General features: G+C 59.1%; 1 protein-coding gene across 7 annotated transcripts in view; it reads left to right on the top strand.

Annotated features, from left to right (window-relative positions):
* The window catches only part of TEDC1 (tubulin epsilon and delta complex 1), a 57,832-nt gene that overhangs the window by 6,998 nt on the left and 25,472 nt on the right, over positions 1-25,362 (top strand). Inside the window, exons 8-9 of one of the 7 annotated variants that reach the window (XM_055131204.1) lie at positions 2-107; positions 8,276-8,564. The exons of 1 other annotated variant lie outside the window; for it this stretch is intronic. In XM_055131204.1, coding sequence (XP_054987179.1) covers positions 2-107; positions 8,276-8,433 — 264 coding nt within the window. In that variant the 3' untranslated portion in view covers positions 8,434-8,564. Of the gene's footprint in view, position 1; positions 817-2,580; positions 6,498-8,275; positions 10,058-25,362 lie in introns of those variants that run through there. 5 more of the 7 variants (XM_055131207.1, XM_055131206.1, XM_055131203.1 and 2 more) reach the window with 5 other exon arrangements.

The following is a 25,362-nucleotide window of genomic DNA, read 5'->3' as shown; positions in this document are numbered from 1 at the left end:
GAGGTGCTGCCGGCTTACTCCTGGCTCTATGTCAGGGATCACTTCTGGTGGTGCTCAGGGGACCCTATGGGATGCCGGGGCTCAAACCCTGGGCAGCCATGTGCAAGGTAAGCACTGCACCCCACTGTACTGTTGTTCTGACCCTAGATTTGTTTCTTGTTTGCTTTTGGTTTTATTTTTGTTTGGGAGCCACACCAGGCGGTGTTCAGGCTTTACTTGTGGCTCTGTGCCCAGGGATTAGGGACGGAACCCAGGTTGGCCTTAGGGGGCTGGACACCATACATGCCAGCAAGGCATGAGCCCTATCCTGTTTAATACCTTCCTGGCCGTGATTTTGCTGCTTTCTGATGTGCCTACCTTGCCTGGACCAAGTGGAGCAGTTAATTAAGAATCATAAAACTGAAGTCCTGTGGTGCTTGGTATGCTAATCTTAGGTGCCTTCTCAAGAGCCCAGACCCTAGCCTTGCCCTGAGACTGGGAACAAGAGCCGCCGCCCCACCACAGCTGCCCAACATTGTGCTTAATTCCAGCCGCAAACTTTTTCGTTTTACTTTATTTAAACTCCGTAGTTTACAAAGTTGTTCATAATACAGTTGTTGCAGGTTTTGATGTTCCAACACCAGTCCCACCACCTGAGTGCCTAAGTGATCTCTCTACCGTTGTCCCGATGTTTCCAACCACCCCCAAGCCTGTCCTCTTAGCAGGCATGCAATAATTTGTTACATATTACTTGTTAAAACAAATGGCTAAAGGAATTATTATCAAAAAATACTTAGTAAAAGAAAATTTGTGAAAGTCGCTATGTCTCACCACGTGGTTAAGTCAGAGGATTTCCTAATCTGTTCCTTGCTAGTTGAGCCTTTTGTGGGCTCAGTTGGCTTCTATTACTTTCTCATTCTAATTTGACGCTCTGCTGTGACAATCCCCTTTTTGCCCCCTGGCCCACCCGGGCCGGACTCTCTGGGTGGCTCTCACTGCTTCCCCACCCGGGACAGCTGTTGCCTTGGATGGACGAAGGAAGAGCAAGTCACTCCAACCCTCTCTAACTCGCTCCACAACTCTCTCCGAGACTCCTCCAATCTCCCCAGCCACTCTTACTCTCAGCTCTCAGTCTCCTCTCTAACTCGCAGCCTTCTCCTCTAGCTCTGTGTCTTCTCTCCGTCCCTGTCTGTCTCTGTCTCTCCCTCAGTCTTCCTTGAACTCTCTGTCTCAATCCACTCATCCCTGTCACTGTCTACCTCTTTGTCTCTCTCCCTCTCTCCATAACCGTCTCTCTGTCTCTGTAACCCCGCAGTTCTTTCTTCCTGCTGTATTCGTCTCCTCTATCTCTGTCTGTCCCTCACTCACTCTTCTTCCTTTCCCTCCCTGCAGCTGCTCTTTTTTCTCTCTCCCCACACCCCCCCAGCCACGCCTCCCCACGGGAATCGCAATCAAAATGTTTTTCCAGTCTTCCTGACCACCTGCAGCCCACGAGGGCAAAATAGCCCTTAAGGTGTATTTCTCCTCTCCTGAGACCAGCAACTTAATTAACATCTTTAATTCTCCTTCCTAATATTTACCATTCTGTGTGGACACAGAAATAGACACTTTTAGGCTTGTAAGGTGACTCTCCTGGGGACATCTCACCACAGACTCAGACTACAGTGCTCAGGCCAGATCAATCATTCCTAATCCCAGAAGGGGCCAAACCTAGTTGTTTTTGGATCATGACAGAATTTGTCCATGACAAAGCTCTTAACTTATAGTTAAGCATTAGAACACTTCAGCCAGGCCCATTTCGATGCCAGGGTAGCTAGCTCACTGCTTGCCCTGGGTCCCTCCAGTCTCTTGTCAGGACCCTGCTTTTGGGGATCTGGGAAGTAAGGGCAACTGAGGTTTAAGTTGAGGGAGCAGATGTTGAGGAGGTAATATCTGGAGTCAATCAACTCCCAAGCCACAGGCTTGTCTTTTTAACTGTTTTCCTGTATCCATACAAAAAGCAATTGCTCTGGAATAGCTAACCATGCAAAGGACATTAAGGAGAAGAGAATGACAATATTTACAAGTCAGGTGACCAGGTGACAAAGGTAATTGACAGGTAGGGAAACACAAGCTCCCAGAGGCCAGAGAGGAAGGGCAAACCAATGTCATCCTACACTTTCCTACTTGAATTTCAGTACTGTGGAATTTGGAGGAGTTGCACAGCCACATTTGCAGCCACGTGGTCCAGAAACTTAAGGATCTAGGTATAAGTGAGATGAGTTGGCAGGTATTTTCTTTTTTTTTGAGGGGGAAGTACACTAGCAATGCTCAGGGGTTGCTCCTGGCTCTGTTTTCAGGAATCACTCATGATAATGCTCAGGGGACCACATGAGATGCTGGGGGATTGGACCCAGGTTGGCCACGTGCAAAGCAAGTGCCTTACCAAATCTCTTCAGTCCCACTTCAGGGATTCTCAGCAAATTGTGTAGTTAGGCTGTTGCGGCAGCGGTGGGGTGCGGGTGTGTTCAAGTCACCATCATTAGGCCAGAAGACACTGAGGGAATCCATTCTGGAAAGAAAGGAGTAAAATGGAATTCTCAGGTAGTGTGACCTCTGCAGGAAACCCTAAGGAATCCGCAGAAGCCGTTAGGACAGGTGAGCGACGCTGCTGGCTGCGTGGTCTGAGACGTCCACTGGGCTTGAACTCACGGTGACGAGCAGCTCCAAGGGGCCAGGAAAGCGACTGCATTTGCAACAGCATCAAGTCGAACCCGAGAGGCTGGGCAGGAAACAAGGAGCTAAGCACAAGTTTACACGCAGCAATCCTGAGTTTGATTGGTGGCACCTCCTGGTCCTCAGTGCCACCCTGAGTGACCCTGGAGCACTGAGCTGGAAGTAGCTCCTGGCCACTGCCAGGTGGGACTCAAAAGGCAAGAGGGAGAAAAGAGCCCCAACCCTGAGAACTCAACAGTGGCCCTGCTGATGGGTGGGAGAGTCACGGAGGGCCAGCCTGGGCTCCAGGTCGCCTCTAGAGTCAGCGCTGCCATTCCTCCCAGAATCCCACTGGGCTGTGCCAGATCAACAGTCATCTGAGATCCTGGAGAGATGCGAGGAGCTCGGGATGACCCAGGGTTTCAAAAAGAACTCGGCTGGAAGATTCACGGGGGTCAGTTAGGAAACTTCCCGCAGAGCGTACACTACTGTGTGGCCGGCACAGCAGTGTCCACACAGAGCAGACTGGAAATGGTCTTGTGGCCAGTAGGGTGCTTGCCTGGCACCCCGGGGACCTGCAGTAGATGTGGCTGAGACTTGGAACTGATGTTGCAGAAATGTGCCCCCTCAGTGTTTTGAGTCCGAGGGGTGACTCTGGGGGTGTCCACCAGTCCTTGGTGTTTGGGCAGTCAGCTGTGTCCCCTGTCTGACTGCCCTCGTCAGGATACTGGCCCTTGGGTTAGGGAATCTCTGAGAAGACAATAGCCGTGGGTACTGGGGAGGAGGGCACTGCTTCCCCCACCCCCCAGTAGATCATCTTGTTTTGGGACCACGCAGGCAATGCTCTGGAGCTACTCCTGGCTCTGTGCTCAGTGGTGACCCCGGGCAGTGCTGAGGAGACAAAGGGAGTTGACTGGCTGCTCAAGGCGAGCTCCTCAACTCTTGTCCCATCTCCTGCCCCAGCAGCAGATCTGTTTTGGGTCAGTTTTCACAGCAGACCACTTTCTTACATATGCTGGACATTTGACACGGAATGGGTCAGCCATCTAAATGTGAAACAAAACTAAGATTTGTGGGAGAGAATTTGAGACTTGTTTAGGCAAAGCCTTTTTCTTATTTTTATTTTGAGGCCATAAAGGCAGTGCTCAGGGGCTGCCCCAGCTGTGCTTGGGGGTCCCCCAGTCATACTCCAGGGATCAGGTGGTCTGGGGGTCAGACAGGGGCTCCCCAGCAAAGCCTGTGCTGAGCCATTGAGCTCTGCCCCACCCCTCAGCAGGAGCTTTTTGACATGACAAGCACAGAGCACAGAAGAACTGCTGGGGGGGGGGCGGAGGGAGGGCAGGAGGCAGGAGACGTTGGGGCACTGCCACTTTGGGGATCCCCAGCACCAAATGTGAGATCTCTAGGACTCCCAGCCAGGCATCCACAGCCAACCTGCACCCCCCACCCCGCCCCGCCTCGCCACCTTCCTATGGCGGCAAGAGGAAGGGAGAAGTGGGTGTTTCCGTTTTGCAGTCCAGTGTTTGTTTCTCTTCTTTTGGCTTTTGTGCTACACCTGCTGTGCTTACTCTTTTTTTTTTTTTTGCTTTTTTTTTGGGGGGGTCACACCCGGCGATGCACAGGGGTTACTCTTGGCTCTTCACTCAGGAATTACTCCTGGTGGTGCTCAGGGGACCATATGGGATGCTGGGATTCGAACCCGGGTTGGCCGCGTGCAAGGCAAATGCCCTACCCGCTGTGCTATCACTCCAGCCCCTACTCTTTTTATTTTTTAATTTATTACTTTCATTTTCTGTTTTCAGTCCACACCCAGTGGTTCCTGGGGCTGGCTCCTGGCCGGCCCTATCTACTGTACTATCACTCTGGTCCCTCAGGGCTTACTCTTGGCTCTGCACTCAGGATTTACTTCTTGTGGGGCTCAGAGGACCTTATGGGGTTCCGGGATCTAATCTGGTTTACTTCATGCACAGCAAGTGCCCTTCCCACTGCACCATCTCCCCGGCCCCAGCCACTTGGCGTTCCTTGGGTCCTGGAAACAGCTCAGCAGGAATGCCCGTCTTGCAGGAGCGAGGCTGTGAATTAGATCCCAGACGCCACCCTCTGAGTGTTGGGTGCACCCCTTGTGGAACAGCAAAGTAGCAAAGTGTCCAATCCCCGGGACACTGCAGTCCAGTGTGCCCAGCCCTGCTGTGTACAGGACACTGGAATTAGGATTTTGCGCTGCATTTCCACAACCTTGACTCCTTAATGAAGAGACTAGACTTTCATTCCTCCCTCTTTTTTCTTTCCTTTCTTTTTGTTGTTTTTGGCACTCTTGCCAGTTCTTAGGGCTCACTCCCGGCTCTGTGCTCGGGGCTCACTCCTGGCTCTGTGCTCAGGGCTCATGCCCGGCAGTGCTGTGGACCCAACCTAGGGTGGCACTTTGCACAGTAGTGCCCTAGCCCTGTACTCTCCTCTAGCCCTTAGTCAGGCGTTTCTTGAGAGCCTTTGGGGTTTTCTTCAGACTATTTCCCACGCAGTTTTCGTTTCCGTATGTCCTTTCCCCACTGCAGCAGCGAGGACTGCCTGCAGCGGGCAGACTGGCCGCTTGTCCATGCTCTCAGGGCAAAGCGTGTATGTGTCAGAGTAGGGCCGCCTTGTTTTCTTGGCCTCGAGGGTACACTCTGCTGCTAGTGTGCTGAAATGCTTCCGGTGGACGATGCTGCCCTGCGTCTGGGGACGGTGCTGCTTCGGCCACTCGGGGCCACCAGCATTGCTTGCACACATTGCACTGGCCTGCATTCCTGGGGAGCCTCCTATGAGCGGGTATTTGCTTATTTTTGTGTTTTTTGATTTCCCGTGGCAGGATTTTGCTGAAGGGCTGGGGTGAGTGCAGAGGGACCCATGCCACTCCCTAGGTGCTCCCTGCATTTGTGGACACCAGTGCTCCCTTACTGAGGTGCCCAGGACAACTCGGCTTCTCCTGGAGCTCAGCCTCAGGCTGGGTTCATTTCCGGCTCGTGGGCAGGATTGGTCCAGGTTGGGGTTCTGGAAGACCCTCGGATTCAGCTTGGCAGGGCTCTATTCTGGTCTCCTACCTGCTAGGCTTGCTTTAAGAATCCGCGGCTGTCCACTGATGTGGGGACCTGGCAACCACCAACCCTGGCTGAGTGTCTTCCCCCACCCCTGCATGTCCGTGTCACTCTCCAAGAGTGTGTGTCCGATTGTGCACCCGACTGACCGGTTTGGCTCCCAGCAGTTCTCAGGGGCTACTCCTGGCTTGCATCAAACCCAGTGCATCAAACCAAGCCTGTATTCAGGCTTGCGCTGGGCTGTGTTTGGGCGTCCATGCAAATCCTGCTCCCAGCTGTTGAGCTCTTTCTGCTCCTCAGGTGTGCACTTTATTCTATGTCTTGGGGAGGGGCATCGGCACCTGATGCCCGGCACCCCGAGAGGCCAGAGGAGAGAGGCTTGGCCTTGCACGCGCCTGACCCAGGTTCGATCCCTGGCATCTCAAATGGTTCCCCAAGCGCTACCAGGAGTGGTTCCTGAGTGCAGAGCCAGGAGTAAGCCCTGAGCATCAGCAGGTGTGGCTCCCAAACAAGAGGCACTTCAGAGCTTGTCCTGCACCCTGCACCCAGGGATTACTCCTTATGGGGCTCAGGGACCCTTTGTGGTGCTGGGGATGGAATGGGGGTCACTGCATGCAAAAAGCGCCCTACCCACTGGACAGTTTCTCCAGCCTAGTCTTGGTGAGTACAATAAAGACCAAGACTGGTCGGTCTTTATTGTACTGAAAAATACAATGAAATGGGCTTTTCCACCTTAAGTTTCGGCACCATGGTTTGCAGTGCTCTTAATGGCTGGGTTTGATGCGGCACGTCCTCCACCGGGTCCCAGTGTGCCCCTGGACCAGGCACCACGCCAGACGGTGGACAGAGGCCGCAGGAAGGCCCAGTCTCTGAGGAGAAGCCAGAAGGGCCTGGTTGAGAAGTCCCCGCAGCTTCTCAAAATCCAAGACAGCCGCGGATGGGGTGGCCAGCCTGGCTGGGTCACCCCAGCACTGCCTGTAGTGTCCCTGAGCAGAATGAGGAATAGTCTCCGAATACTGCTGGGTAAGGCCCCCAAGCCTAAACGGAGCAACAAAAATCAGTGCACTGTGCATTAGCAGAAAGCGGGGGACCCCCACGACCAGGAGAGAAGCGAATCTGAGGGAGCGGGAGCTGGGTGTTGCTCCGCGGACTCAGGCGTGCTCTGGGGCGCCCTTGGTGCCCTGGCAAAGGTGTGGAGGTGCGGGCACCTGCTAGGCTACGGAAGCCTCCCTGGGGGAGGTGACCCGTCTCTGTTCTGGACGCTAGAGTAGTTATGGATTTTCAGGGGAGGGAAAGAAGGTGGGGAGGCCCCATCCACCCACCCCGAGGACGCCCCTCAGTATCTCCCAGGGCCTCCTCTCCCGGCTTCGCGCTGCTCCCTGCCCCCGCAGCTCGGGGTCCCTCCTCGGACAGGCCCTGATCCTGTCTCCGACCCTGGTGGGCTCTGGCTCGCGGGCCCCCGCCCGCCGTGCCCGGCCTCGAAGGGCGCTGCGGGCTCACCTGGGGGGCGCCGCCGGGTGCCGAGGGGTGCGGGGAGACCACACCCGCCGCCGCGCGGAGAGGTTGCCGAGGCAACGGCGCTGCAGAGGGGCGGGGCGCCGGGCCCCTCCGGGCTGGCGGGCGCGGCGCGGGGGGCGCGGGGCGGGGCGGGCGCGCGCGCGGCGGAGCGCGGCCTCGGCCCAGCGCAGTGCTCGGCGGGGCCGCCCGGCGCGGCGCAGCATCAGCCGGCGGCGGCGGGTAGGCGCGGGCCGGGGCTGCGGCGGCTGCAAGGGGAGGCAGAACCGGGGGCGCGGCGGCCCGTAGGCGCCCGGTTCTGGTGGGCACGGGGGGGTGGGGCTGGGGGACGGCTGGGGCGCGCAGTGTGGGGGCCGGGGTGCCGAGGCCCGGGCGTTGGGAGGCGCTGGGTGGGGACGGGATCCCGGGAAGGCCGGTCCGGAGCGGGGCACGGGTGCGGGGCCCCCTGGGAGCACGGGCCGGGACAGCTCCGTGACGAGTGGCCGGAGCGACGGGGCGGGGAGGCTGCGAGGAAGGGTACTCCCCCACCCCCCGCCCCGCCGCATCCCTGCAGCCCGAGGAGGGGGTCGGGGCGTCCTGGGCCGAGATGCGCGCGGGATGAAGAGGGGGTGCGCGAGAGCAGGACCGGGAGCGACCCCCACCCCTCTTTTGCGGCGCCTCAGCCAGCGGGGCTGCATGCGTGTGCCGGGGGTCCCTGGGCTGCGGGGGTGTGTGCGGGCAGGCCGGCCCCATCACGGTGACATTCGATTCTAGGTCCCGGTCCCGGCCGGAGCGTGCGGGGGTCTCGGGGGGCGGCCGGGCGGGCCGCAGTGCTCCAGCTTCTGGGGGGGCGGCGCGCGGCCCGGGCCGGAGGTGCTGGGCCCGCGGGGCTGCGGGCGCGGGCGCGGGGAGCGGCCCGCAGCGGCCGGGCCCGGCGGGGACGCGCGCGGGGCGGGGCCGCGGGCGCCGAGGCTGGGCGCGGAGGCCGCAGCGCCGCCTGGAGGCCCCGCCGTGACCGTGTGCCCTGGTCTCCGCAGGTTCCCGGCTCGCCGCGCCATGCCCGCGGGCTGAGCGCCGCCGCCGCCGCCGCCGCAGGGCCGCGTCCCGCCTGGCGTGGGGGCCGCGCGCGCCCGGGCCAGGCCCCGGCGGCCGACCATGGTGCTGCCGCCCCCGGACCGGCGCCACGTGTGCCTGACCACGCTGGTGATCATGGGCAGCATGGCCGTGATGGACGCGTACCTGGTGGAGCAGAACCAGGGCCCGCGCAAGATCGGCGTGTGCATCATCGTGCTGGTGGGCGACGTGTGCTTCCTGCTGGTGCTGCGCTACGTGGCCGTGTGGGTGGGCGCCGAGGTGCGCACGGCCAAGCGCGGCTACGCCATGATCCTCTGGTTCCTCTACATCTTCGTGCTGGAGATCAAGCTCTACTTCATCTTCCAGAACTACAAGGCCAGCCGGCGCGGCGCCGCCGACCCGGTGGCGCGCAAGGCGCTGACGCTGCTGCTGTCCGTGTGCGTGCCCGGCCTCTTCCTGCTGCTCGTGGCGCTCGACCGCATGGAGTACGTGCGCACCTTCCGCAAGCGCGAGGACCTGCGCGGCCGCCTCTTCTGGGTGGCGCTGGACCTGCTGGACCTGCTGGACATGCAGGCCAACCTGTGGGAGCCCCCACGCACCGGGCTGCCGCTGTGGGCCGAGGGCCTGACCTTCTTCTACTGCTACATGCTGCTGCTCGTGCTGCCGTGCGTGGCGCTCAGCGAGGTCAGCATGCAGGGCGAGCACATCGCGCCGCAGAAGATGATGCTCTACCCCGTGCTCAGCCTCGCCACCGTCAACGTGGTGGCCGTGCTGGCGCGCGCCGCCAACATGGCCCTGTTCCGCGACAGCCGCGTCTCGGCCATCTTCGTGGGCAAGAACGTGGTGGCGCTGGCCACCAAGGCCTGCACCTTCCTCGAGTACCGGCGCCAGGTGCGCGACTTCCCGCCGCCCGCGCTGGCCCTGGAGCTGCAGCCGCCCGCGCCGCAGCGCAACCCGGGGCCGCCGCCCGCGCCCCTGCACGGCCCCCCGGGCCGGCCCCGCGGGCCCTCGCCCTCGCGCGACGCGCTGGACACGTGACGGGCCGGCCCCGAGGGTGCGGCCGGGGGCGCCGGCTCTCGCGGCCGCCTCTTCATCTCAGGAATCCCTCGGACCGCAGACCCTCGGCCCCGTGCAGGCGGCCTGGGAGGGGGGAGGATGGGGTGGGCGGAGGCCCGGGCCCGGGGCCCCTGGTGGGGGCCTCTGGCGTTTTAAAGACTCGTGTTTACAGTTTTGTATCCGACGTGGTCCCGCTCTGTCCGCGTCCCGAGCTGCCGAGGGGCCGTGGGCTCCACCTGTGTTTTCATCCACCCGCGGCCCTGCGTCCCAGCCCCCAACACCCCGATGTGGAGGGGGTGGTTCCTTGCCCGGGGGCTGGAGTGGCCTCCACCTTCGGCCTGCGCGTCCCCAGCGCCCCTGCGGCCCCCAGGGCTTGGCCCTCAGTGCCCCTCCTGTCCCCACCGATGCCCAGGCCGCCTGTGTAGCCGGTGGCACTAGACAGCACCTTTTCAGTGATGTGGGGACAGCGTGGGGAGGGCCCTCCGGTGCCTGGTGCAGAGGGAGTGTCCAGACTGTGCTCCTGCCACACCCCTCCCCATCTGACCCCCTGCCCCACACCTGTCAGTGACCGGTCCCTGTGACCCTGGAGCGTGAGGCTACCCCACATTCACCCCCACATTCACTGCCGTCGGCCGGGCTGGAATCGTGGCCTCAGGTGTGCGGCCATACCCAGCATGTCCTCCCTGGATCCCAGGCGTGGGTCCTCTGGGGGCTTGGAGCTGGCATCACGGGTGTGCCAGGGCACCCCAGGGAAATTGGGGGGCCAAGCCAGGTTGGGGCTCAAAGAACAAGAGGCCCCCATTCATGTCCCGTGGTGCTCTGCCTGGTGCTGAAGGGGGCGTACTTGGTCACTGGGGACGTGGGCGGTCATTGAGGACACCACGTGGAGGGCAGGCCTTGGGGCTATTCTGGGGACCTGGGTGGGCTGTCAAGCTCGGGCTGGGCTGAGGCAGTGACCTGAGGCGGTGGCCCTCTGGGAGGAGCTGTGCAGGGGACGGGGTGCATGTGGGGCGTCCCCGGAGTGGGGTCCCTACTACCACCGCAGGGACCTTGGCTGGTGTCACTGCGGCCAGCACAGGGCTCCGTGCCTGCAGCCACCAGCTCTCTGGGGGCCAGGCCTCCCTCTGCGGGACAGGGCCCAGCCTCCCTCGCCCGTGCGGGCTCAGGGGGGCACCCTAGTGGGGAGCGGCCTGGCTGGCATGTAGACAGGGACTCCTCTGGGCAGCACTGGGTCACGGCCCTCATGAGTGCGGGGAACCCCCGGGAGACAGGCCCCCAGACAGGGACAGGTGCCCCAACTATCAGTCCCGGTGCTTGCTGAGACGCTTGGCTGGGAGCCGCGGCCTCGGGGGACCCCGAAACCTGCAGCCCTCAGGGCGAGCTGAAGGCCAGGTGGGTGGTGAAGGCAGAAATGTCCCCTAGCCAGGGAAGAAAACAACTCACTCCGGGGTCTCGGGACCCCCTGAGTCTCAAGACTGCCCCTGCCCATCTCAAGGCCCGCTCCCAGGGCTGCTCCCCATTTTGAGACTCCTGGAGTCTTGAGACCCCTGAGGCTCCTTGGGTCTCGGTCTCCCCAGGGCTCTCAGGTCACCCCCTGTGCCCTGTCTCAGGCCCTCTGGGCCTCAGGGCTGGGCTGAGGGCAGACAGACCCCGTGGGAGTGGGGTGGGGTGGGGTGCTTCCTGCCCCACCCTCCGTGGACGAGCCCTTCCTGCTCTCAGTCCCCAGAGGCAGCTGCCGCCCCGTGCCCCGGGGGAGCTGGGGGGCTAGAACACGGGGTGCTGCGTCTTATTCCTGCCAGCTCCTCTCTGCTGGCTCCCAACCGGCCCAGCCCTTGCGCCAGAGCCCTGCAGTGGGCACGCATGTGGTACCTCTGTCCTCGAGACGGGGGCGCGGCGGGAGCTGCCTGCAGGGGCGTGAGGGGTCTCCAGAGAGCACGGCATCCTGCCACTCAGGATGGGTTGGGGGGCAAGAAGACAGAATAATGCGAGGGGCTTGAGATCTGGCCTCCGCCCCGCCTGTGCGGTGGGAGACAGGCACATGCAGAACCGAGAGAAACACCCAGGAACGTTGGCACACCCTCAGTTACTGTCCTGGAAAAGTGGGCTGGGGCGCCTGTCCTGCAGCCTGCTGACCTGGGTTCAGATTCCCGCCACTCCAGACGGCCCTCAGGGCATCGCGAGGGGGCAGGTTTGAGCACGGAGCCAGGCAGAGTCCTGCGCTCCACCAGGGAAGGCCCAACCACAACCTCCGTCCCCCGCCATGAAAAAAGGAAAAAACCCTTATTTTCAGCCAAGGCTGTGCTGGCAGGAGCACGGTGCTGGGTTCCAGGCCGCTGGGAGCCGTGGACACCTGGGCGCGACGCTGTAGTAGGGCCTGGTGACAGATTTCAGCCCTTTGCTCCTTGTCCCTGTAAGATAATCTGAACTGCATTGACTCACAAAGTCCCGTCCTGAATGGATCTGACCCCTAGAACAGCGCCTGGGTGGGTTCACTGGAAGATGCCCCTACTCCATCCTCCTCATTTTCATGAATCTCCACGGATGGGGCTGGTGGTCTGTCCTCTGCACCTACCTCGGTGGGCATCAGGGCCAAGGAGATGTCTCTTCGTTAGGGAGAGCGAGGGGATGTCCAGGATGGGCCCTCAGTGTCACCTGCTGCTGGGCTGCACCGAGTACCCGTGGGGGCCTGTACGGATGAAGGAAACGGTATTTCAGCAGGCCGGGCGAGCACCGCCAGCAGGAGGTGGCATCTCGGCCCAAGGAAAGCTTCCTGTTGGGCTTCCAAGATGGCTCAATGTGGGCATGAGGCATGAAGAGGCAACCCTAGTTTGGATTTGCTCTAGGGGAGCGAGGACTGGGGGATCCCAATTCATCAACATTAAAAGAGGGTTCTGGGCCAGAGCGAAAGTACGGTGGGTCGGGTGTTTGCCCTGCACGTGGCTGACCTGGTTTGATCCCCTGCGTCCCGTATGGTCCCCCGAGCCCACCTGGGGATGGCTGCCCAAACAAGACCAAGCAGCAGTGCTGTTCTTCCCGATTGGCCCAAGCCCCCAGCAGCTGACAGGTCTCAGACACTGTGGCCTGTGCCGTGACAGTGTGATGTCACAGTGAGCTGTGGGAGACGGGCCCCTCACCCCGAGGGACTCGCCGACAACCCGTGCCAGGTCCGTTTGCGTCGGTGCTGTTCACTCTGCATAGCAAACTCAGGGACAGAGCTGCGGGTGTTTGGAGACGGGTTGGAGATAAAGGGCCCTTGACGAGCGAGCGAAGGGGCTCGCGCGGGGAAAGAGAAGAGACGTGAGAAGGGAAGGCAGATTCGACCGGACAAGGTGCGGCGACAAGCCCCCTGGGCAGGGAACTGACGGTGAAAGAGCCAACTCACCTAGAGCAAGCGGGTGTCCACAGCCTCAAGGGTCATTCAGGCTGGGGCGGGGTAAGAGGCTGCCAGCTTGGGCTGGCTGGCCTGGGGGTCAAGCTTCTAGGAGCAGAGGTGAGGACGGCGAGCCTGTGCTTGGGGACAGTGTCTTAACCCAGGACTATCTCTCTGGCTCCTCTTTTCTTTTCCTTTTTTTTTTTTTTAAGTTTTAAATTTTTAATTTTTTTCTTTCTTTTTTGTTTGTTTTCAAACTACGCCCAGCAGTACTCAGAGCTTACTCCTGGCTCTGTGCTCGAGGATGACTCCAGTTGGTGCCTGGGGGCCCTTATGCCATGCCAGGGATCAAAGGAATTGGCAAGATGCAAGGCAAGCTTCTGACTCCTGTACGATCCCTCCAGCTGTCTCTTATCTCCTTCTGGGGGCCGCCCACACGCGGCAGTGCTCAGGGATCACTCTTGCCGAGGTCACACCCGGCTGGCTGCATACACCCTCCCTGCTCTTTCTCCCTTTCAGTAAGACCCAGGGCCCTGGTCTAAGGATGTTTGGGAGACTTCAACAGTTCTCTTTGTCAGAGACGAATGAGTATAGTCCAGGATTATTTTCTTTATTCGATCACTGTGAATAATAGAGTCACAAAATATTCACGTTGAAGTTTCGGGCATACAAGGCTCGATCACAGCCCCTTCACCAGCACCCACCTCTTCCTACTGATGTCCCCGGTTCCCCCCCAACCCCCTCGCCCCAGCCCGCCTCTGGGGCACATTTCCTTTGTTCCCTTCCCTAATGTAAGCCCCCTGCTCCCCCCAGCGCCAAGCTTCCTACTGGAGACCAGTTCTCCCGCTCTTCATTTCTATCGCCTTCGGGAACCTGGTATCCCCCTAGGAAGTTTTATGCCCCACAGAGGAGAGAGCTCGCTCTGTGTCTGTCCGTCTCCCTCTGACTCACTTCACTCATGGTGATGCTCTAGATTCCCCTGACATGAGCTCAGAGGGGACAGGAGTAGAGTTGGGTTGGAGTGTGAGGTCAAGAAAAGCAGCTGGGGCTGGAGAGATAGTGCAGTGAGTGGGGTGTTTGACCTCCGTTCGACCCCTGGCAGCTCTGAGTACTGCTGGATGTGGCCCCCAAACAAGACAAAAGAAGGAAAAGCGGCTGCAAGAAGGTCAGGCCCTCCTCGGAATGATGCTCCGTCCTCAGTCCTCGCTGTAGCAGACCCCCATGATTCTCAGAGTCATTCTTGTTGGGTTTAGGCAACATCCTGGGGCCAATCCCACCATCACGCGTCTTCCCTCCACCCCCCGCCCCAGCCTGCCGCCTGACAGAGACACACACTTTTAAGTTTGGTTGTTGAAATTTGGATCTTGGGGCCAGAGCGGGCTTGGGGGATCGTACGGGGTGCCCGTGACTGAACCCGGGTCGGCCGCGTGCAAGGCAAACGCCGTAGTACAGTGGACAGGGAGCTTGCCTTGCATACAGCTGACCCAGGTTTGATCTCCGGCATCCCATATGGTCCCCTGAGCACTGCCAGGAGTGACTCCTGAGCATTGCCAGGTGTGGACCCCCAAACGAAACATAAGCAAGAACAACAAAACGAAATTCGGATCTCTTATTCTCAGTGCCGTTGGCTGTGGCCTGGATGTTTGGCCACACGGCTCCTCTCTTTCTTCCTTTTTTTTTTCTTTTTGGGTCACACCCGGCGATGCACAGGCGTTACTCCTGGCCCTGCACTCAGGAATTACTCCTGGCGGTGCTCAGGGGACCATATGGGATGCTGGGAATTGAACTCGGGTCGGTCGCGTGCAAGGCAAACGCCCTCCCCGCTGTGCTATCGCTCCAGCCCCCACACGGCTCCTTTCGCCCACGACTCTGACCCTGCACTCCTGCTGCCTGTTGCTTCCCGTCAATCTTTCCCACCTCAGCTTCTTTCTTTCTCTGTCCGCCCTATACTCTGGGACTGTCAAGCCCGGGATTCTGGGTTCCCAGGCGGTGAGACAAACAGAAACACTAACTTGGTAATGCAAAAGCTGTAGGAGTTTTATTCCAGTATACTGGGGTCAGCTCTCTCACCCGCAGAGTGGTCTCTGATAGCGACCCCAATTTCAGGCAGCAAGCAGTTTACATAGGTTTACATAAGCAGTACATGCCTTATTGTTTTAGAAAGAAATCTTACTTAGTTACCAAAGGTGTTTTGGCAAGTGTCTGGGTGACAGTGGTTAGGCAACAATTACACAGTAATTTGCAGTATCAGTACCAATTTTATGGTTACATAAACTTCTTGTTGTTTTTTTCTTTTTCTTTTCGGGTCAGACCCGGCGATGCACAGGAATTACTCCTGGCGGTGCTGGGGGACCACATGGGATGCTGGGAATTGAACCCAGGTTGGCTGCTTGTAAGGCACACACCCTACTTGCTGTGCTATTGCTCCAGCCCCCACTTCTTGTTCTTTTAGGGTTAACAAAAAGCAGCTTCTGGGGCATTGTGAGAATTGATTAATTGAGCCCACTTGCTGAGCCCAGGAGCTTTCCCAGGGGGGTTCAGGTTGGCTAGTTACACATTGTTTTATTGCTGGGAAACTGAATCTGTTTCAGTTCCAGGAACTGAACCTGAGGCCTACCTGATTTTCTCATTTCTGCCTCCTGTCATGGCGTCAGTTTCGCCCTTACAGGGCCCCCCTTCTGACATTGCATTCCTTCGCCCAGTTACCCTATATACTGCAGATAAGTGAGACCAGCCTGTGAGGTCGCCTGCGTTTGTCCTTCTGGTTCGCTTCATTTAACCCGGTGTCTTCCAGCTCCATCCATGCTGCAGCAAACGGCATGATTTGATCTTTTCTCACAGCTGCATAGTATTCCATTGTGCTTATATACCACATTTTCCTGATCCATTTGTCTGATGTTGGACAGTGAGGTTGATTATGTATCCTAGCTATTGTTCTAAGAGCTGCAGCGAATAATAATACTTGCATATGTCTTTTTCAGTAAGTATTTTTGTGTCCTAGGGTAGAAAAGATCCTTGTTTTCTTTCTTTCTTTTTTTTTTTTTTTTTGCCTTTTTGGTCACACCTGGCTATGCACAGGGGTTACTCCTGGCTCATGCACTCAGGAATTAACTCCTGGCGGAGCTCAAGGGACCATATGGGATGCTGGGAATCAAACCCAGCAGCAGGCACTTCCTTCTCGGTCTGTGTCTCTCTCTTTCCTTCCGGGCACCATGGTTTGCTGTGCAGGTGCTGACAGATTAGCATGTGTCCTCCCCTCCTCTCAGCACTCAGTTCTCGTCCAGAGTGATCATTTCCAACTCCCATTGGCATAGTGGCACGGCTATGTCCTAACACCTCTCTGTCCTAACTGCACCCCTCACCCCCTCCGTGGCAGCCTTCCAACAGTGGACCAGTCCGGTGCTCAGGGGACCCTATGGGATGTCAGGGATCGAACCCGGGTCAGCCGCGTGCAACGCAAACGCCCTCCCCGCTGGGCTATTGCTCCGGCCCCCATTCGGTAATCTTTCTATTGGAAAAGACTCATCCGCTGGAACCTCTCCGAGAGCAGAAATAGGTAAGAGGCGGGCACAGAAGATGTCGGTAAGCCCGCCACTGTCTGGAGAGGGGGGTGGAGGAGAGGGGCCAGCATGGTAGAGCGAAAGGCGACAGGGCAGGGAGCCTCCCCCTGGTAGAGACACACCCCGGTGGGCTTGGTCAACCGAGTCTTAGATCAAAGGGCCTCGGTGGGCGGCTTGCTCATCTCATGCTGGAGTGACAGGTGTCTATGGAGTTAAAATCTAAGATTTCCCCCAAACGAAAGGCGCTCATCGGGGGAAAGAGCTGGGCCCTTGGAGACTACAGCCCTGCAGGAGTCGTGGGCACAGTCGCGTGTCTCGCCTCTCCCCGCCCCTTCCGTCCAGGCGTCCGCCAGCAGCCAGGCGTGTGTGCTTGGCGGGACCGAGCTCGAGAGCCTCCCCCAGGCTGCGCCTGTCCCGCTAGAGGAGCAGGAGTGCCGGGATGGGCGGGAGACGGAGGCCGGCCCGCTCCTGTGGAGGCTGAGGGGACGGGACGGCGAAGGCTCTGGCTGGCAGCGCGTCCAGGACAGACTGGATGGCTGCTGAGAGCGTGTTACCCCACTGCGTGTCCTCGCGGGTGCACAGGGAAAGCTCAGGCCCTGTGAGCGGAGAGAGAACACAACGGTACAGGCCTTGCCTTGATGAGGCCACTGGGGTTGGGTCCCGGAAACTCCCCATGGTCCCCAAGCCCCCTACGGCCCCCAAACACCACAACACAAAAAGGTGCTTCCCGCCCCCGCCCGGGACTTCATGGCAGCCTCCCAGAACCAAACTAGCAGTTCTCAGCGCGCAGACCCCGGCCAGACCTGCACTCGGGGCTCACTCAGTCCTGGTGGGCTTGGGGGACCGTATGCGGTGCCCGTGACTGAACCCGCGTCGGCCGCATGCAAGGCGAACGCCCTCCTGCTGCACCCCGCTCTGCTCCCGTCCCGTCTGCCCCAGCGCCTCTCGGTGGCTCTCACACCCAGTCACTGTGCTTCTCCACTGTCATCGCCTCGGATTTCCTGTTTCTTGGGAACTCAGACACCCCCCGAATCCCCAGTCCCTCAGCCGGGCCCCTCACGGTCTTCCCGACAAGTCAGCTTCGGGCCTCACCTGCGGGATCCGGAATCGCTGTGGTGGACTTTGCCCCTGCCCCGTGAGCTTCTGATTCTGGATGTTTCCTGAGACTGCTCCCAACTGCCTCAGGCCCCTCAAGTAACCTCTGTCATGCTGCCATAACACCCCCTGACCGTTTTTTTTTTTCTTTTTGGGTCACACCCGGTGATGCTACTCCTGACTCTGCACTCAGGAATTACTCCTGGTGGTGCTCAGGGGACCATATGGGATGCTGGGGGATCGAACCCAGGTCCACAGTGTGTAAGGCAACGCCCTACCCTCTGTGCTATTGCTCCAGCCCCACCCTGACCATTTTACAAAGGTTTATTATTTGCCATTCCTGGTGGTGCTCGGGCGGGCTCCTGGCTCTGCACTCAGGGGTGACTCAGGAGGGGGTTGGGGGACGTCTAGGAGGCTGGGGTGCAGCTGGGCCAGCTGACCACAGGCAGGTGCCCCTGGACCATGTCTTACCCAGTGGAGGCTTATGTAAAAACACAAAAAAGAAAAAGAAAGGGGCGAGGAGTGCCTCACGGCACCGTGCCAGGCACAGGGCACAGGGCAGTGGCGCTGTCTCTCCCGCCTCCCGCGTTCGGTAGTCTCCAGCCACTTCCCCCACCCCGGGGAAGTTGACGGCGATGATGAGGCAGGCGAAGGAAGGAACGAGGGCCAGGCTGGTTGGTCTCAGTTGCAGTTTATTCCATTCCCATCTCCATTCTCCTCTGATTCTCCTCCTGCTTCTTCCTTCCCCCAGGCTGCTTCATTCTCCTTCTCCTCTGGGTCTAGGTCTCGATCTAGCTTCTCCAGATCTGGCCCTGGGACTGGCGCTGGTACTGGCCCTGGAACTCGACAGCACTCGCCCCCAGCCCCCTCTCACAGCCACCTTAAATCCCCGCCCGGCCCCCACCCCCCCATCCGGCTGGGGCTTACACATAGATGTGGTTACAATCAATAGGGGGTAAAGTTCTATCCCTTAGGGGATGCTTTCACTAGGACAGAATCTCTCAGCAGGACATCCGCCCAAGAGCAGAATCCCCTGGGTGTGTTTCTCCTCTTTGTCCAACTAACATGTAAGTATTCATATTATAAATAATTTTGTATGGACATAGCAAGAGATGCATTAAGCTTATAGAATTGCTCTCCTGGGGTCATCTCGATCTCAGACTACAGTGCCCAGGCCAGATTAGTCTTTCCTAGCGCTAGCAGGGTCCTAGTCTCGTCGTTGCTTCTGGATCATGACATAACATGTCCATGACCAAGCTCTTAACATATAGTTAAGCATTAGGCGCTTTGGCCAGGCCCATCTTGATGCCAGGGTAGCACATAACTCACTGCTTGCCCTGGGTCCGTCCCGTCCCTCATCGGGACCCTGCTTTTGGGGGTGCTAGGAAGTAAGGGCAGCTGAGGCTTAAGTCGAGAAAGCAGATGCCTGGGAGTGAATAATATTTGAAGCCAATTAAATCCCACGTTACCAAAGCATATTAACAACTGTCTTTCTTTGTCCATACAAAAAGGACATTGTTTTAAAGTAAACTATTCAAAAGACATAAGAGAGGAGAAAGACAATATTAACTTACAATACAAGTTCACTGTCCTAGCAAGGTCTGACCTTACAAATTAACAGAGTTTGATTAGAGGAAGAGCAGATAAACTGGTAGAAGTGGCTACAGATAAACAAAGGAATGGGAGTGACTTGGGAGCACTCTGATGGGTGTGACTGATATAACTAAGCTCCTAGTGGCAAGGGGAGCAGGACAAACCAATGTAGTCTAGAATAGTTTAGAGATTATTACCAGATAAGCCCAAACTCTGTGGCAAGGGAGAAAGGACAAACCAGTGATACCCAACAGAGGCTCGTCTGAGTCCTGCAGTGCTGGGAGGAGGCGGGGCAGGGCTGCTCTGGGCTTTGATCTGGGGCGGATGGGAAGTGGGGGTGCACATGTGGGCGCAGACAGGAGCCCCTGCCTGGCCATCTCATGCCAGATGGGGGCCGGGAGACCTGAGGAAGAGGGCTGCTGAGGAGGGGAGCCGTGGGACAGGTGGGAGACGGGCGTTTCCACAGCGGGGAGAGCACAGGAGCAGGCGGGAAGCTGGGAGGGTTCAGGGCTTCACAGGAAAGCAAGGGGGTAGCCATCGGGGGGCTCGAGCGACGGGACGCGCCAGTTCCCATCAGGATGCTCCGAAGGCCGAGCAACAGCCTCCCTCGTGTGTGGGACGGAGGAGGCTTGTCAGGTGGCCGCTGTGCCTGAGAGTGGGTCCAGTCACGTGCTAGAGCACATGCTAATGAGAAAGAGCCAGGCCCAGGGCCGGCCACGGGGCCAGCCGCTGGGGCATTCAGCCCACCTGGGGCCAGCTGGCAGCGTGGGAGGAGGCCTGAGCACTGCTGGGTGCAGCCCCTCCCCGCAACAACGCAGCCAAGGCAAAAAGACCCAGTGCTAGGGACGGTGAGAGGTTTCTGGTCTTGTCACCGCAGCCCCGGGGCGCGGTGCTGTCGATTCCCTCCTCAAGTGTCCTGCGTTCCCGCACACCCGCACCGCGGGGCCTGCGTCCCTGCCAGCGTGCCCAGGGCCCTCCACGGAGGCTCAGTTCCCAGTCACTTGTCCTCTGCTAGGTTCGTTTATACCCCAAACATGAGAGGAATATTTTTTTGGGGGGGTATAACGGGGTGGGGTGCTCTGGGCTTACTCCTGGTAGGGCCCAGCCTGGAACCCGGGTATTGAGGAAGTGCAGACCTTTAGCAAGCTGGGAGTGTACAGACCCTTCGTCTCTGCAAGGCAGCCCTTGTGCATTGCGTGAGTGCCAAACTCAGTACCCGGCAGATGCTGAGAAATTGTCTTGCCTGCAAGGTAGCTGCTTTATTTATTATTATTATTATTATTATTATTATTATTATTATTATTATTATTGCTATTTGCTTTTTGGGTCACACCCGGCGATGCACAGGGGTTACTCCTGTCTGCACTCAGGAATTACTCCTGGCGGTGCTCAGGGGACCATATAGGATGCTGGGAATCGAACCCAGGTCGGCCGTGTGCAAGGCAAACGCCCTCCCCGCTGTGCTATCACTCCAGCCCCAAGGGAGCTGCTTTAAAGCTGCTTCTCACAAAACTACTCGAGGCCACGAATTTCCTTAGCGGCTCCTGGCTGTGAAGCTCAGGCTGCTCTTCCGGGTCTGAGTGATGGTCTAGCTGGATGGGACAGAGTGTTCTTGGGAAGGTGTTTATTTAGATTTTTTTCCCCTTCTGTATTCCACCATCTTTTTCTGTTCTTAGAGTCTCATTTGTTAGATTTATTATGAATTTTTTCGTGCAAAGCAAGTGCTCTACCCGCTGTACTATTGCTCCGGCCCCTAATTATGAATCTGACGGGCTTTTCTTTGTTATGAGTTCCTTTTTTTTTTTCTTTTTGGGTCACACCTGGTGATGCACAGGGGTTACTCCTGACTCTGTACTCAGGAATTACTCCTGGTGGTTCTCAGGGGACCTTATGGGATGCTGGGAATCGAACCCGGGTTGGCCGCATGCAAGGCAAACGCCCTACCTGCTGTGCTATCGCTCCAGCCCCATAAGTTCCTTTTTTTTGGTCTTGTTTATATGGACCACACCCAGTGGTCACACCTGGCTCTTCACTCAGGAATCACCTTTGGTGGTGCTCTGGGGACTATATGGGGCACCAGGAATTGAACCCGGGTCGGCATGTGCAAGGCAAGAGCCCTGCCCACTGTCCTATCTCTCTAACTCCCTCTATTAAGTTTTTATTTTTTATTTTTATTTTGTGAAGTAAATAGATTTTATTTGGAGGGTTTTGAAGGGGTGTGTGTGTGTGTGTGTGTGTGTGTGTGTGTGGAGAGAGAGAGAGAGAGAGAGAGAGAGAGAGAGAGAGAGTAGCGTGCTCAGGAGAGAACACAGGCTTCTCCAAGGGTGGAGAGAGCCTCTACACAGCCCAGCATTAGACAGGAAAGCATGAAAGTCCACATCTCAAGAGGGGAGATGTGGGTGACACATGTGCTCGGACACGTGGGCGCAAGCAGCATATGGACCCGGGCAGCATATGCGCTCTATTGCGTTTTTATATCACAAACCACATTCTTCATTTCTGAAATTTCTGAATGTATTTTTCTCATTTCTTCTTTCTCTTCCTTCCTTCCTTCCTTCCTTCCTTCCTTCCTTCCTTCCTTCCTTCCTTCCTTCCTTCCTTCCTTCCTTCCTTCCTTCCTTCCTTCCTTCCTTCCTTCCTTCCTTCCTTTTCTTTTTGCTTTTGGGCCACACCCGCGATGCTCAGGGGTTCCTCCTGGCTCTGCACTCAGGAATTGCTGCTGGCGGTGCTGGGGGCTGAGCCCAGGCTGCCCTCTGTCCCGTCCCTCTGCCCTCGCACCTTCTCCTGTTCCCTGACTGCCCCGTCACTTCCTGGTGCCCTTGAGCATCCTTTGTGGTGTCACTGGAGTCCCTCAGCTGCTCACAGCCGATGCACGGGCAGAGCCTTCGCGCTGTCATTCTCACTGCCGAGCTAGCGGGGCCCTGGGTGTCCCCCTTGGGCACTGTCCCCGCGGCAGTGGGGTGACTCTTTCCGGTGCTCCCCTGTGGGTGCCGCTGACAGGCTGCCCTATCCCTTCTCTGCAGTCACAGGGAGAGTGACTGAGCTGCATGGGGCTGATGACGCCCCGGTGTCCCCGAGGCCCGAGGAAGGAGCGTCAGGAGATGTGATGGCCTGTGGGGTTGGTGTCCACTCCTCTCTCGGAGGAGCGGCCGAGGGCGGAGGAATGGCCACTGTGGGCTGGTGCCCTTTGGGGACTGGACACTGGCCCTTTGGGTTTTGGGCACTGACCCTTTGGGGACTGGGCACTGGCCCTTTGGAGACTGGGCACTGGCCTTTTGGATTCTGGGCACTGACCCTTTGGGTTCTGGGGACTGACCTTTTGGGTTCTGGGCACTGACCCTTTGGAGACTGGGCACTGACTCTTTGGGTTCTGGGCACTGACCCTTTGGGTTCTGGGCACTGACCCTTTGGAGACTGGGCACTGACCCTTTGAAGACTGGGCACTGACCCTTTGGGTTCTGGGCGCTGACCCTTTGGGGACTGGGCACTGGCCCTTTGGGTTCTGGGCACTGGCCCTTTGGGTTCTGGGCACTGACCCTTTGGGGACTGGACACTGTCCCTTTGAAGACTGGGCACTGACCCTTTGGGGACTGGGCACTGACCCTTTGGAGACTGGGCACTGACCCTTTGGGGACTGGGCACTGGCCTTTTGGGTTCTGGGCACTGACCCTTTGAGTTCTGGGCACTGACCCTTTGGAGACTGGGCACTGACCCTTTGAAGACTGGGCACTGACCCTTTGGGTTCTGGGCACTGACCCTTTGGAGACTGGGCACTGACCCTTTGGGTTCTGGGCGCTGACCCTTTGGGGTTCTGGGCACTGACCCTCTGGAGACTGGGCACTGACCCTTTGAAGACTGGGCACTGACCCTTTGGGGACTGGGCACTGGCCCTTTGGGTTCTGGGCACTGACCCTTTGGGGACTGGACACTGACCCTTTGAAGACTGGGCACTGGCCCTTTGGAGACTGGGCACTGACCCTTTGAAGACTGGGCACTGGCCTTTTGGGTTCTGGGCACTGACCCTTTGGGGTTCTGGGCACTGACCCTCTGGAGACTGGGCACTGGCCCTTTGGAGACTGGGCACTGACCCTTTGAAGACTGGGCACTGGCCTTTTGGGTTCTGGGCACTGACCCTTTGGGGTTCTGGGCACTGACCCTCTGGAGACTGGGCACTGACCCTTTGAAGACTGGGCACTGACCCTTTGGGGACTGGGCACTGACCCTTTGGGGACTGGGCACTGACCCTTTGGGGACTGGGCACTGGCCCTTTGGGGACTGGGCACTGGCCCTTGGGGACTGGGCATGCGTCCTGGCAGGCTCATCACGGGGTCAAGAGGAGGGGGGCAGGTTCATGTGGAGCTGCCTGAGGGGGTGTGGGAGACTGGAGTGCGAGCAGTCGGTGTGGGGTGGGGGGTGGGGGGCGTAGTTGGGGCCGGGCGGGCTTTGGCTCCCCCTGTGGTGCGGCAGGAGCTGGGGGCTGGGGCAGGGACAGGGTCTGCCTGCCGGGAGCAGCGATGCTGCTCGGTGGCCAGAGCTCGTGCACTGGGCGGATTCACCGCCTGACTCCCGCAGTCACAGCCGGGCTCATGAGTTGGTGGGATCTGGGCCCACGCATGGTGCCGGGGCTTGAACCCGAGTCGCGGCCCTGCTGCACGCGCGTCCAGCTCTGTCTCGGCCTCGGCAGCTCCATCCTGGGTGGCCCTTGTGTCCCTCACTCCCGCTGGCCTCCTGAGGGGCTGGGGGTCTGTGAGCTTCGGCCCTCGGGAGACCACTGCCCTTGGCCCGTTGAAGTCGGGGTCTGTTGGCCCGGCCTGCGGGGCCCCTCTCCTCACCCCCCGCACGGCTGTGTCTTCGCTTCCTTCACCCGGGTCAGGTGGGTGTCCCGCCACTCACTGTGTCTTGGGAGCCTGCCGGTCTCCAAAGGCCCCTTGGGCACCGAGAGGGACCCTTGCTTGCCTGGAGATGCCAGGGCTGCCTCGGTGTCCGCGCTGGCCGTCCCTCTCGCTGCTGCGGGCTTTGTGGGTGACGCCCCCTGTGGGGGACTCTGGGCTTCTGTTTGGAGGTGCCCTCGGGGCTCACCCACTCTGAGATCAAACTGCTCCCAGCCCACTCAGCCCCAAAGAACGTTCTGGGTAAAGGGGTGCAGACACGCTCAGAGCACAGGCCTCAGGGCGCTGGGATGGGCAGGTCGCGGCCACTGCCCAGGGCTGTCTGCAGTGGCCTGTCCCTGTCACATGCAGCCTGCAGGCCTCGCCTCTCGTCCCTCCTCCTCATCTTCCTCCTCTTTCCTCCTTCCTCTTGCACCTTCCTCCGCCCCCTCCTCCCTCCCCCACCCAGTAGTGCTCAGGGATCTGTACGGGGACTTGACGTGGTGCTGGGGATGGATGTGTGAGGCCAGGCCTCGCCCCTGTGCTCTCTCCAGCCTCGCCCCTCCTTCCCGGGCTCTCAGCTAACCCCAGTCCCGATGCTGACGGGCCACTGCTGCCCCCGGGCTTCAGGACAGGCAGGGGGGCTCGGCCGCAGGGAGCTGAGGGTTCCAGCTGTGTGGATACTCGGGCAGGCCGAGATGGCACCACACAGACACGGGGCAGTTGTTGACAGACTGCGGTCACACTCCAAGCACTGAAGGTCTCCGAAGCTCTGTCCTTCCCAGGGCTGGCGGCCAGCTCAGTGCAGAGTCGGCCTGACCTGAGCTCGCCACGCTGGAGCCACCAGCTGGCCCTGCAGCGTGTCAGCCTGGGAGACTCCCCGGGGCCTGTCCTGGAGCTGGTCATGGCCCTGTGAGTGACCCCTGGCCTGTCCTGGAGCTGGTCATGGCCCTGTGAGTGACCCCTGTCCTGTCCTGGAGCTGGTCACGGCCCTGCGAGTGACCCCTGGCCTGTCCTGGAGCTGGTCACGGCCCTGCGAGTGTCCCCTGTGCTGTCCTGGAGCTGGTCACGGCCCTGCGAGTGTCCCCTGTCCTGTCCTGGAGCTGGTCAGGGCCCTGCGAGTGTCCCCTGTCCTGTCCTGGAGCTGGTCAGGGCCCTGCGAGTGTCCCCTGTCCTGTCCTGGAGCTGGTCAGGGCCCTGCAAGTGTCCCCGGGGCCTGTCCTGCCCTCAGAGCATTCCCTGAGCATCTTGGGAGTTCTCGGTGCCCTGTGAGTGTCCCCAGGGAGCTTATCCTGGCCTGACCCCAAGGACCCCAAGGAGTTCCCAGTGCTCAGGTGGAGGAACTGTGGGGACAGGCCACTGGCTGGCATCAGCGGCCTCCCATGGGGGCCAAGACCCCCATACTTGTGTCTCTCCGTGTCAGCAGTGTCCCCTCAGAATTCCTGGGGACCCCACCTGGGCATCTGCATCTGAGTTCTGGGGGAGGGAGTGAGACAGGCGTGGCCCAG

This window comes from Sorex araneus, chromosome 3 (genome assembly GCF_027595985.1).
Source record: "Sorex araneus isolate mSorAra2 chromosome 3, mSorAra2.pri, whole genome shotgun sequence".
In the NCBI taxonomy this organism is placed as follows: Eukaryota; Metazoa; Chordata; class Mammalia; order Eulipotyphla; family Soricidae; genus Sorex; species Sorex araneus.
Note: the sequence above shows the minus strand (reverse complement) of the source record. Positions and strands in the feature narration are given on the sequence as shown.